General features: G+C 32.3%; 1 protein-coding gene across 8 annotated transcripts in view; it reads left to right on the top strand.

Annotated features, from left to right (window-relative positions):
* Positions 1-16,556, top strand: part of LOC120412454 (slowpoke-binding protein-like) — a 141,199-nt gene that overhangs the window by 111,558 nt on the left and 13,085 nt on the right. For 5 of the 8 annotated variants that reach the window (XM_039572923.2, XM_039572921.2, XM_039572920.2 and 2 more), the window contains 3 exons: positions 8,580-8,781; positions 9,159-9,284; positions 13,310-13,452. In XM_039572923.2, coding sequence (XP_039428857.1) covers positions 8,580-8,781; positions 9,159-9,284; positions 13,310-13,452 — 471 coding nt within the window. Of the gene's footprint in view, positions 1-8,579; positions 8,782-9,158; positions 9,285-13,309; positions 13,453-14,067; positions 14,351-15,323; positions 15,472-16,556 lie in introns of those variants that run through there. The other 3 variants (XR_005604817.2, XR_005604816.2, XM_039572925.2) reach the window with 2 other exon arrangements.

The raw sequence follows: 16,556 nt of genomic DNA, 5'->3' as shown, positions 1-16,556 counted from the left end.
ATCAAAGTTTTTTTTAAATAATTTTTATGAAGGCGTATTAAGCGAGAGTTTAGTTTTTTTTTCAAGGCGTCAGCGATCAAAGCTTTTTTTATATTTCCATGAGGGCGTATTTAGTGGAAATTTTTTTGCAAGGCGTCTACGATCAAAGTTTTTTTTTAATAATTTCTTGAGGGCGTATTTAGTGAAAGTTTTTTTTCAAGGCGTCAACGATCAAAGTTTTTTTTTAATAATTTTTATGAAGGCGTATTAAGCGAGAGTTTAGTTTTTTTCAAGGCGTCAACGATCAAAGCTTTTTTATATTTTCTTAAGGGCGTATTTAATGACAGTTGATTTTTTTTCAAGCCGAGGGCGTATTTAGTGGAAATTTTTTTGCAAGGCGTCTACGATCAAAGTTTTTTTTTTAATAATTTCTTGAGGGCGTATTTAGTGAAAGTTTTTTTTTCAAGGCGTCAACGATCAAAGTTTTTTTAAATAATTTTTATGAAGGCGTATTAAGCGAGAGTTTAGTTTTTTTCAAGGCGTCAACGATCAAAGCTTTTTTATATTTTCTTAAGAGCGTATTTAGTGACAGTTGATTTTTTTTCAAGCCGTCAACGATCAAAGTTATTTTTTAAATAATTTATTGAGGGCGTATTTAGTGAAAGTTTTTTTTTCAAGGCGTCAACGATCAAAGTTTTTTTAAATAATTTTTATGAAGGCGTATTAAGCGAGAGTTTAGTTTTTTTAAAGGCGTCAACGATCAAAGCTTTTTTTATATTTTCTTAAGGGCGTATTTAGTGACAGTTGAATTTTTTTTCAAGCCGTCAACGATCAAAGTTTTTTTTTTAATAATTTATTGAGGGCGTATTTAGTGAAAAATAAAATTTCAAGGCGTTAAAGATCAAAGTTTTTTTTTAAATAATTTTTATGAAGGCGTATTAAGCGAGAGTTTAGTTTTTTTCAAGGCGTCAACGATCAAAGCTTTTTTTATATTTTCTTAAGGGCGTATTTAGTGACAGTTGAATTTTTTTTCAAGCCGTCAACGATCAAAGTTTTTTTTTAAATAATTTATTGAGGGCGTATTTAGTGAAAAATAAAATTTCAAGGCGTCAACGATCAAAGTTTTTTAAATAATTTTTATGAAGGCGTATTAAGCGAGAGTATAGTTTTTTTCAAGGTGTCAACGATCAAAGCTTTTTTTATATTTTCTTAAGGGCGTATTTAGTGACAGTTGATTTTTTTTCAAGCCGTCAACGATCAAAGTTTTTTTAAAATAATTTATTGAGGGCGTATTTAGTGAAAAATAAAATTTCAAGGCGTCAACGATCAAAGTTTTTTTTTTGATAATTTTATGAAGGCGTATTATGCGAGAGTTTAGTTTTTTTTTCGAGCGTCAGCGATCAAAACTTTTTTTATATTTTCTTGAAGGCGTATTTAGTGACAGTTGAATTTTTTTCAAGGCGTCAACGATCAAAGTTTTTTTTAATATTTTCTTGAGGGCGTATTTAGTGGAAGTTTTTTTGCAAGGCGTCAACGATCAAAGTTTTTTTTAAATAATTTTTATGAAGGCATATTAAGCGAGAGTTTAGTTTTTTTCAATGCGTCAGCGATCAAAGCTTTTTTTATATTTTCTTGAGGGCGTATCTAGTGACAGTTGATTTTTTTTTCAAGCCGTCAACGATCAAAGTTTTTTTTTTAATAATTTATTGAGGGCGTATTTAGTGAACGTTTTTTTTTTCAAGGCGTCAACGATCAATTTTTTTTTTAATTATTTTAATGAAGGCGTAATAAGCGAGAGCTTAGTTTTTTTTTTCAAGGCGTCAGCGATCAAAGCTTTTTTTTATAGTTTCTTGAGGGCGTATTTTGTGGAAGTTTTTTTGCAAGGCGTCAACGATCAAAGTTTTTTTTTTAATAATTTCTTGAGGGCGTTTTTAGTGAAAGTTTTTTTTTCAATGCGTCAACGATCAAAGTTTTTTTCAATTATTTTATGAAGGTAAATACGCCTTTATGAAATAATTAAGAGTAGCGTTTATTTTCAAGGCATCAACGATACAAGTTTTTTTCAAAATATATTCTTGAGGGCGTATTTAGTGCAAGTTGAGTTTTTTTTTCAAGGCGTCAATGATAAAAGATTTTTTTTAAATATTTTATTGAGGGCGTATTTAGTGAAAGTTGAGTTTTTTTAAGGCGTCAGCGATCAAAGTTTTTTTTTTAAATTATTTTTATGAAGGCGTATTAAGCGAGACTTTAGTTTTTCTCAAGGCGTCAACAACCAAAGTTTTTTTTTTAATATTTTCTTGAGGGCGTATTTAGTGCAAGTAAAGTTTTTCTCAAGGCGTCAACGATCAAAGTTTTTTTTTAATTTTCTTGAGGGCGTATTTAATGAAAGTTGGGTTTTCTCAAGGCGTCAACGATTAGTTTTTTTTTTTGCAAATATTTTCATGAGGGCGTATTGAGTAAGAGTTTACTTTTCTCTTGGCGTCAACGAACATAGTTATTTTAAATATTTTTAGATGGGCGTGTTTTGTGAAAGTGGAGTTTTTTCGTAGCGTCAAATGTTTTTATGAGGGCGTATTTACTGAGAGTTGAGTTTTCACTAGTGGTGTATCTTGTGAGAGTGAAGTTTTTCTCTGGGTGTCAAATTTTGATAGTCATTAAAAAATGGCGGCCCTACGGGGCGTTAGGGGTGTGAGCCATTTTTTCTATGGGGGGTGTTGAACACCCATAACACCCCCCTTAGATACGGCCCTGCTCAGCACTTGATTTTTTCGGTGAACCTCGTTGGATAAATGTATGAATCGTGCTGAAAAAATCCTCTTTTTGCAACTTGTTGCATAAACTACTATTAAAAAGCGTTTTTCGGAATTATGAAAATGTTGTTAACAACTCGTTGCAAAAATATGATTTTTTCAGCACTTGTCGTAATTATACAAATCGATAAGCCTCGTTGGATAAATGTACGACTCGTGCTGAAAAAATCACATTTTTGCAACTTGTTGCATAAACTATCATTTTGCAATTCTGACTATAATTAAGTTTTAACAAGTTCATTTCAATACTAAATAATTTCTAGTCATAATTCATGTTAGAACAATAACTCCCTTGAATTATGGGATTAGCAGAAGTAGGAAATAAAAACGAAAATTATATTTTGGCCATTTGGTAATTAAAATCTACTAGTTATTTTATAAAGGAATAATTTTGTTTCCAAATTATAATTTTCAAATCGAACTTCTGTTTAAAATTTGGATTAATCAGTTGATCATAAAAGGTTTAAACTTAAGGTCATTCAAAATTGAAAAAGTTTTTGATTTTTTCGAAATTTATCCAATACTGTGAATTTTTGATAATGACAAAAACAGACACCTTTGATCTACAGAAGAGGGCTACAAATAAAGGTTAAAATATTTGTGCAAGTTGAAAAATCTCATTGAAATTTCATTTTTTTGTGTAATAAACAATAATTGACTCGTCATTCTAAAATGATTTTTTTAAAAACTGAACTTAAATGCGAATAGTCCACTTTCACTAATTCTAACCAAAATACTTTTGAATTGCAAATTCGATAAAAGAAAAGTGAATTTTCAAAAACTTTTTAAAATTACTTTTTGCTGGGGAAAAAAATCCACCTAAAGCACAAACATTGCCGTATTTTATCCAATGAAACATATAGAAATTTGAATTGAAATCTAAGGTTTGTGTGAGGAAATGTGAAATCATTTCTATGAAAAAGAGCAGACAATTTCCCAAAAGTTTCATTTTCTGACACTAAAAATCGAACCGAGAGATCGTCATTCGATAAATGAGACATTTATTGGTTGACGTTTATTGATTGATATTAACAGAACTGGAGCTTTAAGAGGCTGAACCATATTAGGAGAAATGCTATTCTTTTACAATATTTTTAAAATTAAAAAAAAGACATTTTTGCGTAATTTTTATTTAATTTGGTCTCTGTTTACAAATCAACACCTAAAAACGTTTTTTCACAAAGAAATTACGAAAATATCTGCAATTTCTCGATACTCAACTGTAAAATATCGTAGAACATATAATAAGGAACGAAGGAAAGTATTTTCAAATCTTCAATAACTTATACGGGTCATATTATCATCGATAACAAAAAAAAGCCTTTTTAAAACTCTTATATTTTGTAAACGTTATTTTTACAGTGTCACAATGTTCAATTCCATCTTTTAAATAAAAATATACATAAATATGGGGTTTGCTTGTCAACCACGCGATTTATCTCGATTTTCAAAAAAATATTAGAAGTTATGTTTTGCGAGATATTTTTTTCTAAACTTTGGATCCAAATATTTCAAAAAAAAACTTGTAATTTGGTCTCAAATGTGAAGTAAGAAAAATTCTCTATTTTTGAACCTTTTCAAAATTAAAGCTAGATTTGTAAACTATTTTTAAAGAAAAACACAAAAAAAAACATTTCATTGAAAATCGGATCAATCGATTCGTATTCTATATGAGGATATATCTCAGAAACCAATTGCCCGATTTTCAATGTTCCAGAGAGACAAATATTCAGTCCTTTAAAAATTTCTTTTCGTTCAAGAATTATTTTTTAAACTAAAAAAAACTTTAAAAAAAATCTAAAATGTATACCTAAAAGAAGCTTTAACTTGAAAACGGTTCATTTTACCAAATAAAATTTTAAAGTACTTTTTTATAACAATTTCGATATTGCTTTAAAAAAATAATTAACAAAAAAAATTAAAATAAAAAATACATTTTGTGGGCACTCAACTTGTTATCAGAAAAAGGGATCGAAGTAGGTCGCGCAACAAGAAGGTCGTTAAATTTTCGCTCGCGTCATTTTCGCTAAAAAAAAAAGATTTTTCAGTGAAAATTGAAAAAAAGATTTATTATTCAAAGTCGTCGGTTAAGTTCCGTTCCGTGGTCATCCGGGTACCGTTGATTCTCCGAAGAAGAGGAGGAAAAATGAGTGTTTGCAAAAGACAGAAACTCTTGCGGAGAAAAATTCAACTGATTTTTAAGAGTGTAGAGGAAAAGAAAATTCCGGATGTTTTACGGAGCGCTCGTTGGAACAACGAGACTTAGAAGATGGCTGTTGGTTCTGTAAAGAGTCCGATGGCGATGTTGTTGGAAACCCCGGCGCAGTCGGAAGCTGTTAGATGGATCGACTGGAACGGAATTAGTTTGCGGATGCATAGCAGAATGCCGGTGAGGAAGTTCCTTTTCTCTTATTCAAACGTTTTTATATTTGTCATATTTGTCGAGTCAACGACATTTTAAATTATTTTGTCAAAGTTCTGATTTCCATGACATACTTTACTTTTTTTTTACATTCATTGATTGATTTAAGTTCAATTCAATTGATTTAAGTTCAATTAAAGTACTTAAAAATTCAGTACTGTACAAAAATTTTCAAATGATGTATATTTTAAATATAAAATTATGAATTTGTTTTGATTTGAATTTGTTTTTTCTAATTTAATGTTTAAAAAAAAATTAAAAAAAGACGACAAACTATCGTTAACAAAATCGTATAATGAAATATATTTATATTCTGTTACGACACCTAATACAACAAAACAATTTTTATTCAGAGTAAAAATATTCATAAATCAAATCAAAAAGGCCTAATTCAAATTTAAAATAAAACCAATCACCACCATAATATATTTATTAGTATTGAAAATATTAAAAGTAAAAAGAGTATTTTGAGTATTCACAGCAGATGCAGTAATTATTAAAAGTCTTTAAATTACTATTAGTTTTATTAAAGACACTTCATCACTGCAATGCAATTTAAAATTATTGAAAGTATTTAAACTATTTCAAAGCAAAGCAAAGTATTAAATGTATTTAAAGTATAAAAAGTATTTAAAGTATTTATTTAATTGCATGTGTTGAACCTTCCCGGTGAGTTTGTACCTTTTCTGATGTCATTTTATTTTGCTTAAAAACATAGTGCTTTAATTTTAATTGGAAAAAAAATCAATGATCCTTAAGTGAATTGAATTGATGTTAATGAATGAAAATTAAACTAAATTCAAACGAAAATAATTCTTAAATTTAAAATTTGTTCTGTTTTTTTGATTATTGTTGATTAAAATGAATAATGATCAAGTTCAAGTTACACCTTATTACAGAAAAATATGCCTTTTTTAATTAATTTTTTTTTCTAAATTGAAAAATGACGTTTACACAATTAATATAGATTTGAGAATATAAGTGAAAGTAGAGAAAACCATGATTACTTCGATTTGGTTTATATTTATATTTGTTTTTAAATATTAAAAATAAATATTAAAGAAAACTGCACCGAGTAATTAATTCAGAAACTGTATGCTGCTTTATGAATTAATCATATATTTAAGAATAAATTGAGGTATTGTAAACGAGTTTTATGTTTGATGATTTTTATGGCTTTTCAAAAATTTCTGTTCAAAGTTTCTGAACTTTAAAAAAATTTCCTTTTGTAAATACTTACTTTTCCTATCCATCTTTGTACTAATAAACGACTAAAAAATCATCATTTTGCATAAATTGTTATATCCTATTTGTATCTTATTATTTTATTAATTTTTGATGTTGATACTTGAGTATGTCAGTATATTCAATCAAGGAATTAAGTATGCTGTCATATTTTTAATTTTTTTTTTTTTGTACCAAATGTTGATTTCCTCAAAATGTTCATTCTCTAGTATGTGCTAAACTATTTCTTCCTGCTTCATTTGTAATTATTTTTTTGTTGTTTTTGATGCTGTTTCCTATCCATATTAGCAACTCAAGAAAACAAGTTTGCGAAGTTTTTTCGGTGCACTAAGTTTTAACAAGATTCGATATTCAACAAAACATGAAGATTAATTCATTTGGTGAGAGCTTTCCATTTTAATACAGGCAACTCTTCATATATTCTAACATATTTACAACTCATTAAAGACCAACCACGCCAATCTTACTATATACGCGGTAGGGTGTTCCCTTGGTCGTTCGCTGTGAGTTGTGGATTGCCTGCTTCTCTAATGAAGGTTCGACTAGGGGGGCATGCTTATTAATTTCTCGTCGCTCCATACCCTCAGTGACGTGATGGGAGCAAGGGCGTCTATACAAAGTGTCCCTACACCCGCTACAAATTTCCGGCGCTTGGGGAGGGAAAAGGGGTTTCTTTTTATTCTTCGCGCCGGTATTTGTAGCACTAAAATTCGTGCAAAAAAACTTATGCACGTGGGTGTACAGATTACGGAGTAAAAGATGATCGAATTGTTCACCTAGCGCTCACATGTGTTCCAGGACCAAGTTGCCTGCGGGTATGGGGATCATACATACATACATACATATACTCAACTTGTTATCAGAAAAAGTTAAGTAAAAAATGGATATTTTTCTTGTACATATTGCTTTGCTGAAGACACCAAATAGATCAGAAAATTCCTTCTCAAACGACATAATTTCATACATTTCCTTCCAGAAATAATAAGGTAACAAAACTTGAATGAAAAAAGTGGTTTTAAAATGCATTATACACCTGGCCAGTTGCATTGCAATCATAAGTTTCCAAAATATCTAAGTATTGACCAAAAAAAATTTTAAAACGAGCCCAAACATGCTAAAAAATATTTTCAATGCAGAAATAGTAGTTTATGCAACAAGTTGCAAAAAGAGGATTTTTTCAGCACGAGTCGTACATTTATCCAACGAGGTTCACCGAGTTGGATAAATACGAAGAGTGCTGAAAAAATCAAGTTTTGCAACGAGTTCCAAACAACATTTTTTGCAATTCCAAAAAACACCCATTGAGTGAAATTTTATGTCAAATTTTCATGTATAAAAAAATAAAAATTGAATTTACGAGCCACGGTTTTAACATTTGAATGAATAAAGTGTTTAAAAATGCATTTTTGCAATCATTAGTTTCCAAAATACCTCAGTAATTTATTTTTTGCCAAAAATAAAGTTTTTGCAGTGCTGTACATTGGAACTTCAAGAAAATTAAAAATATTTTAAATCCAACCCAAACATGCTAAATATGAATATCAATTCAGAAAAAAGGGTTTTAGATTGTTTTCAGTTGATTTGACTTTTATTTTCGTTAATATTTTAAAGTTTTTTGAAAAAAAAAATTTTTGCCCCCTGATTTTTTGGACCAATTTTGAAGGGCCGACATAAACTTTGAAAAATATTTGCAACGGCCTTACACAAAATGAGAAAAGAAAACGCTTTTAGGCTAATTTTTGTTCACAATGTGCTAATTATCGTTACGTGGTTCCGTGCTTGTTCTCTAATTGATTTATGGTGCAGCCATTACATTTTGATTTTTCCAGCGATTGCAAATGTTTCATTCACGAACCATGGAACCGGCCAACGCAGCAAAAAAAAATCAAACCAATCCTCTGATGCAATCTTCCATAATCCCATTACAAACTTAATGCGTCCGAGGTTCTGGCTTTCCAAAGTCTGTTTTTATCTCGGATCCTGATTTTTTGCCTCCTCCTTCTCCCTAAGCACCTCCCTTCCACCGTCACACAATTTACGTCCCATTAATCTACTAATTCCATTATTTATAATCTCATTTATTCACTTTTGTCCTCCCTCTCTATCTCTTCGATTCCGCCCAGATTATCCGGCCTGGAGAACGGACTGCTCGGGCTCAACTCGCGCGTCAACGCCATCGTGTGGTCCCGCTCGGCCCCGGACATTGACAACATCGACGTCGTCTGCTTCGGCCACTTGCTGTTCGAGATGTGCGCCGGGTACGAGCTCACGTCGCCCCAGCCGACCCCGGGCCACTATCAGCTCGATCTCGAGCGCTACCCACAGGTTTGTGTTTCCATGACTTTGTTTCGTTTTTTTAAATCTAGAATCAGCCAAACTTTACGACGAATCACTGTGCTGCTGCCCATTATCGCTTGCCCTGTGCGTCACAACGCACCTGTTTGCAGACTGGTGGACGTTATCAGTGCGCGACCTATCAAATCCAGCGAACCCTGACAAGCCGGGTGACCATTTTCACACGGGGTTCTTGCCTCTCTCTGATCTTGAAAATCCGTTTCGTTCCACCGGCAGATGGCTTATGGGCTAGTGACACTTTGACCTGACTTTACGCTTCTTTTTTTTTTTTTTTTTTTTGTTATCAATTTTCCTTTTGTTTGTCCTGGAACGATTCACAAAGTCACTTTTCTCTCCCTTCTCCGTAGGTCGTCGACGTGCTGCAGATGATATTCGAGTCACCAGATGGGCGCTATCCAACCGTCGAAGAACTGGTCCTTTGTGATATATTCCGCAATATCGATTTAAGAGAACTGCGAGGAACATGTGTGCCTGTACGTGTGATCTTGGACTGTTGGGGCTTGCAGAAGCAAACCCCTGAAATCATGGTTGAGTGCGTTGGTGGAGACGCATGGTTGGGCAAGAAGTTTGAAAATACTCTTTCTGAAATCAGCTTTTTGTGTTGAATACTTCTGTTGAATAATTAATAACTTTTGAACGTTGCATTGTAATTCTTCAAAATTTGTTAAATTAACCTACAACAAAAAACATATAGTCCTATCAAGCTCGATGTTGACAAACGGAACCCCTTAGTTTGTTTTAATATGTTTTTAGTGGAACAAGAGTGAATTTTTTTGAGCTTTGTTTTGGCCAAAATAAGATTTATTGAAAAGTTCCAGAAAAGCACATCAATTTTATAAAGTCATGGAATTGGCAACTAAAAATACTGTGTGAAATTGTGATTAAGTGCACTGCTTCCAAGTTGTACCTGCACGTAATTTTTCGAAGGATTTATCTTTTTTTAAATTTTTAAAATAGTGTCCATTTTCCATCTCTGAAATATATTTTTACAAATATCTGAGAAAATTCTATAAAATTTTCTTTTTTTATATTATTGAGGCGACCTTTGTTTGCTAAGATACGGATTTTGAATAAAATTAAATCAAGAAATTCACATTTGTAAATACAACCAAATTAGCCCTCAATTTCATTCGGTGATATGTCGGAAACTGTTGATCCGATTTTCTATGCGAAACCTTTGTAAAATTTCTCTCCACCCTAAAAAAATAATTTGAAATTTAAAAATCACATCCAACATTTCAAAAGAGCCTAAAGCTCAATAAAGTCAAAGATGGACTACAAAATTTCACACATTTTTTAATTAAAAACGCTATTTTGAAGATTTGATCTGACTATGAACATGGAAATTTAGTACTTAACCCCTTCCCGCCCAGAGCAAAATTGAGATTTTTTTCGTTTTTCTACATTACTCGTAACTGTATTAACCAAATTGGATAAAACTTTAATGGTTATAAGCAAGAATTCCAGATGCACAGATTTGTCTGTGTTTCACAGAAACTTGAGCTTGTGTCAGACTTTTTATGAGATGCACAGACTATTTAAAAACTTCATTAAATTAATATTTTGTAAAAAAAAATCAACCAAAACTTATTTCGTTAAACTTCACATGCTTAAAAACGCAATTGGGTACTAAAGCCCTATGTCAATTTTTATGTATAACGTTAAAAAACACGATTAAAAACCATTTCTGATCACTTTTTTTTCATTTTAATGCAAAATTTTTTTTTGACAGGACAACATTTTTTCGATGGATTAACTATGGTCCCCTTGGAACGAGCTGTCAAGTAGGAGCTTTTCTGTCAAGAAGGACCGCGAGATTAATTTTTCAAAATTGATTTTAAAATCCATTTTAAACTCTTTGTGGTCGTACAAAGGGTCATTGTACTCAGAAAAATAAGTTTTATCACTGTCAACAATAATATCAGCAATCTAAGCTTCATTTTAGGACCCAATTGCAATTTCTGATGGATTTGTTTGAATGTAAATTGATATATTTTAATTTAAGATAAATCCACAGACATACACAGACTTTTTTTACAGACATTAAAAAAAACATGTGGCATCCCTGGATATAAGTTGATATTTTATAAAAACTAATGCAGATTGAACCAGGTAAAAAAATGATTTTGACGACAAAAAAGAGTGGTACCGTAATCTGGGGCGAATCGGGACTACAGTCTGAATAGGGACAGCAGTTTTTAGAGCACTTAAAGCTTTTAAATTTGGAAATGGATGTACACATTTTGTTGGTCTGAGTCTGTTCTAACCGAAACCAACCAGAAAAATCAAAATATTGTGCTCCAACATGGTTAAAACTGCTGTCCCAATTCGCCCCATGTGTCCTGATTGACCCCAGTTTACGGTACTCTGGAGTAACCATGGGCGTTAGAGGGTTTATCGAAATTGTACTTATCAATAGAAATTCTAGTCTACATCAATTGATTTTTTGAAGAAAAAAAGGAGTGTTTTAGCAAAACTTTTCATAAATTCATTTTTTTTTTTCAAAAAAAAAAGCTTGGCGGATTTTTAGCCAATGTAAGACAAGCTGTTTAAAGTCATAAAATTTCATCAAAATCAGCATTGTCCAATGAATTGAGGCTGTCTTGTGAATGGCTAGAGGGTTTTTTTAAATATTGTTATGTAAACAGAATCAGGGTTGCCATCCAAATCCCATTTTCGAATCCTTAACTTTAATCAATATCCGGGACTGTGGTGTAGGGGTAAGCGTGGTTGCTTCTCACCCAGTCGGCTTGAGTTCGTTCCCAGACGGTCCCGGCGGTTTTTTAACTTTAATTAAAAGGAATTTATCACACAAATAAACAAATGGAACATGAATAGTAAATTAATGACATAATACCTCAAAAATGGGCCAACTCATAATTTTGATTCTTGTAGAAATCACGAACAATATGAAAAAAATTAAAACCCAAAAAAAATCTTTTAATTATATAGTTCTATAAAAAAATTGCAAAACATAACACTTAAGTTCCCAGTTTATTTTAAAGAAAAAACAAAGAATGGAAAAAAGTTAAAAATTTCTAAATTTTCAATTTCATCTGTTTTTTTTTTTTTTTTTTTTTTCAAGGAACGTTAAAAAAAAGGGAAAGCTTTTCTCTTTGAAACAACATTAAAGACAATGAAGAATTCATGCGCATTTTTTTTTTTGTAGGATTTGAATTTTTTGAAAATGTTGATTTATCATTTTATTTCAAAAATTTGACCAATTATTTTAAACATATTTGTAATTGCTTAAATTCAGAACATCTTGCATCTATTTTGTAACTTTTTTTTAATTTTTAATAGCTATGAAAAAAAAAATCGATTTGAATAAGTTAGGTCGTTCAAAGTTGACCTGAATAATCAGGGGGCAATTTTTTATTTTTTTTTTCAAGAAACTTCAAAATTTTAATGAAATTTTAAGTTTGATCAACTGAAAATCAGTTCAAATGCATTTTCCCGCGTTTATAATCATATTCAGCATGTTTGAACTCATTTGAAAACATTTTAAATTTTCATGAAATACCAATGTACAGTCCCACGAAAAGTTTTTTTTTGTTGCGAAAAAAAAAATCCGTCAATACCTCGATATTTTCAAAAGTAATTATTGTAAAGCCCCCCCCCCCCCCCCCCCCTCGACTTTGGTCAGAGCCGAGGGACATAAACTTCAAAAAATATTTGCAGTGGCCTTATTTTGATAATTAAAAATCAACCTCCTAATTTATTTAACCCATATAAAAAAAAAGTTTACGAGTTTATTTTTACTAAGCTTAGGCTGTTGCATATTGTTCAAAGTTTTTGGTTGATTTTGGGGAATTTTTAATCCTTTTCCCGACTTTTCGATTCTCGACTTGGCTTTTCTCGCTCTCATAAAAAAAAAATCTGCTCAGAATACACAAAAAACAGTTTCATTGCCAGGACCATATTTTAGATATGATTATAATTTAAAAAATCGAGACCATGCGCATATCAAAGAACACAAACACTTAAGATAATCCCAGGATTGAACTCATTTGTAATTTTGAAGAAGAATGCGCAAAATTTCAAATTTATCTGATTTATGCTGCTAGCTATCATAGTTAGTGTTAAACATTTAAACTGTATAAATAGAACACACATGCTTCTTGTAAGACACTAGTTACCTATTTTATTTTTTCTAAAATTGAGAGTTTAATTTCACCGAAAAATACCGATAAGCCGTTAATTCAAGCCAAATTTAAGGTTATTAAAATTAACAATCAATCCCAATACTGAGCGAAATTTCATAAGGAAAAATGGATATAATTTTCTTGTCTGTAAATAGAATGTTTGATTTGTTTAAAACAAAAGAAAATATATTTTCAACTCTATCAGACAAATTTAATGGAAATCAAATAAGCAATATTTATGAACTTTTCCCAATCAACCCTGCGCCTCCATCAAGTGCCCAAATTGGAACAAACCACCCTCTACTACTAAACTAAACATCTCCCCTCCACCCCTCTTTCTCTCTCGTTCACAGTCCTTTAAACATGGTTTGAGTAGCTCGACGCTGAGCCTGCTGAACGCCGTACGGAGACGACAAGGTGCGATACTAAGTGGATCATACAGCGAGGGCAGCTCGCCGTGCACGCCACCGTCGACGCCACGTGAGCGGAAAACCGGGTGTGTAATTCCTGTCTGACCAATTACTCTTCTCAGCTCTGTTTCACACCCACAAACACACACATACAATACGCATTTCACAAATCAGCACCCCTCACCACAATTTTCCCCAGACAATTTCACTTTTCCGTTTTTTTTTTCTTCGCAAACGCAACTTTCATGTTTTTCTTTTCTTGTTATGTTTCGAAAAGAAACAAAAAAGCAATTTGCTTTCGTTGCGAAAAAAAAGCATCAGCGCTTTCACTTTTATGTTCCGGCGCAGTCCAAAAACGAGCGAAACCGATTTTATTTTATTGCCATTACACCGCCCACCCCCACTTTCCTCGCAAAATGTTGTGTCTGTAAATGAATATTTGTATCCTTCCTGAGTTGTTCAAGCAAAACAAAAAGAAAAACCGAAATCCAACTGACTTTCTGTGTGTGTCTCTCTCTTTCTCTGATTTTCTTCCCAAAAAAACATTCCCTCGTTTTTCCCACCCGTCAAAATAACACCAACAAAACTCGTCTTTATCATCCGATGTTATGCCAATTTTCGCACCCTCACCAAAAAAAAAACAAAACGATGACGGCGATGATTATCGGAAACTCTTGAAAAAAAACAAAACTGAAATCTAGTGAACTTTCCCTGGAAAGCAAGCAGAAAACCATGTAGCAAACATGTAGCGACTTCCTCGCCCGCCACAAGCTCACTTTCCAGCGACGGAAGCAGAAGATTAAACGATTGCGTGGCCACCCCCACCCCCAAGCAGCTCATCCCTTAACTTGCAGCAGCAGCAGTTACCACAAGTTGAAGTAACTAGCAGTAAATTGTGAATTCTAGAAGCTAGATGTGAATTAAAGTGGTTTTGGACCCAACAAAAAGTTGTCCCAAACTATTCGCATAAATGTCAGATTAAAATGTGTAGAAAAACAAAAAAAAAATTAGGAGTTTGATAAATTCGTAGCATTAAAGCCCCCCAAAAATACACTCACATTTCAGAGAGGGAGATAGCCACTTTGCTTATTTCAGAGAATAATACCAACACACACACTTACACAAAAAAAATAAAACCAATCGATTCAGAGAAGTAAGTAAGTTTGTTACTCCACCTAATCAAAGTACAATGTTCGTCCTTACACTTTTGTTACTTAATTTCGCATTCGCATCGTACGCCTGAACGCCTGTTGCATTATAGTTAGAAGTTATCTTGAAACAAAAAAAAAATCAGCACAGAAACACCATCAAACAGTGATAAGCAAAAGTTGTGGCTTGACTAGCGGGGGAGATTCTCTTTTTTTTGCACAAAGTTAGTCCCTTAAGTACTCTTGAACAACCATGCTTCTCCACAATCTCCATTTTTTGAAAACGATTTAATGGAGACGCTTGGTACTTTTGCTAAACATCCCTAATTAACTTGGCGTAATTTGTCCTATCTGGCATAACATTCGTTTGATAAAGGCAAGAAACCATTTCCAAAAAAAAACACTTCAAACGTATACTCAAACTCCCTTTTCAATACGTCAAAACAATCAATACATAAAATATTAAACTCTAACAATGACGCCGAAACATCATCTCTAGAATAGATAAATACTAAATTTTACAGATTTTGCTCGAATCATCAACCCCCTAAACTTCATGTTTTCCAAAATCGATGTTGTAGTGGACAATCAATAAAGCGTTAATAATCAAAACAAATCTGACCCCCAATAATTTGCTGTTTTATAGGTGTTCCGAAGCAAATCCCTCATCGCATGAAAATTCATCACTCACCAAAAAAAAATCATTTATTGTTTTCTTACTTTCTCTCTTATTTCTTCTTGGTTACTCGTTGTTCAACCCATTCTCTTATCGGTTTCTGACACACCACCACCACCACCACCTTCTTCAGCAACTATCACCATTATGACGCGTTTGATTTTCGACTGGCCTGAGCAAACTGTGGAAACAAATGAACAATTTCAATAGAGTGTGTTAAGTTTCCCATTACGATTGACGCGAAACATACACACACTGTTAGGTTGTGCTAACATACTTAGGTAAGGAACTAACTGCTTTGAACCGAGTTTGCAACAAACTAATCTGTATCTGCTAGTGTGTGGTTACCATTTGAAGGATTGAATCGAGAGAAAATACTATTTTTACTGCTTGATAAGGGTTTGAGTGATTTGAAAATGTACTGTTGTAAGTTTCCCAAAAAAATATTCAACTTCATTCACCATGCGTCTCCACCAAAAACATGGTTTCAACTGCAATTCAATGGAAACGCATGGTAATTTGTACACGCAGAAAAATATTTTGTAGAATCAGCCTGTACGAGGTTTGACTCAACAAATTTTTTGTTGAATATAATCAACGCCGATTTTGCGTTGAAACAAACCTTGAATTTCTCAATTCCACAAAAATCTTTTGTTGTTTTGAAAAAGTTGCTTTGACGTTTAGCGTTGATTCAACAAAAATATTGATTTTCGAATCAACAAAACGTTTTGTTGATTCAAATAAGCCTTATTTTTCTGCGTGTAACTACTCATTAGGGTGTCCCATATTGGAGCTTAGCTCTCAAAAAATTGATTTGAATTTCAGGAAAAATGTTTTCTCAGACAAGTAAGGCCGTTGCAAATATTTTTCAAAGTTTATATCACCCCCCCTCCCCCCTTCAAAATCGGTCTGAAAAACAAGGGGGCAGAAAAATGAATCTGATCTATAACGCATTTTTCTGCATGTACAGCACCACAAAAATTTTATTTTTCGCAAAAAATAAAATTTTCCTCAATACTTAGTTGTTTTGAAAACTAATGATTGCAAAACAACTGGGCAGATATAAAATGCATTTTTTAAAACTTTTTGCAAAAAAAAATAAAAAATATATAAAAATATAAATTACAAGCCTAGGTTTTAACATTTGGATGAAAAAAAAACTGTTTTAAAATGCATTTTACAGGCGTACAGTTGCTTTCCAATGATTAGTTTTGAAAATATCGAGGTATTGACGGGATTTTTTTTCGCAAAAAAAAACTTTTCGTGGGACTGTACATTGCACAGTGGTCCAGATCGCAAAATTAGGTGGAAAATGAATTTGAATTTTCCGTAAAAAGATGAAATTTTGGAGCTTTGGTGTCTTCAG

This window comes from Culex pipiens, chromosome 2 (assembly GCF_016801865.2).
Source record: "Culex pipiens pallens isolate TS chromosome 2, TS_CPP_V2, whole genome shotgun sequence".
NCBI lineage: Eukaryota > Metazoa > Arthropoda > Insecta > Diptera > Culicidae > Culex > Culex pipiens.
The sequence above is the reverse complement of the archived record's forward strand: the minus strand, read 5'-3'. Positions and strand labels throughout refer to the sequence as shown.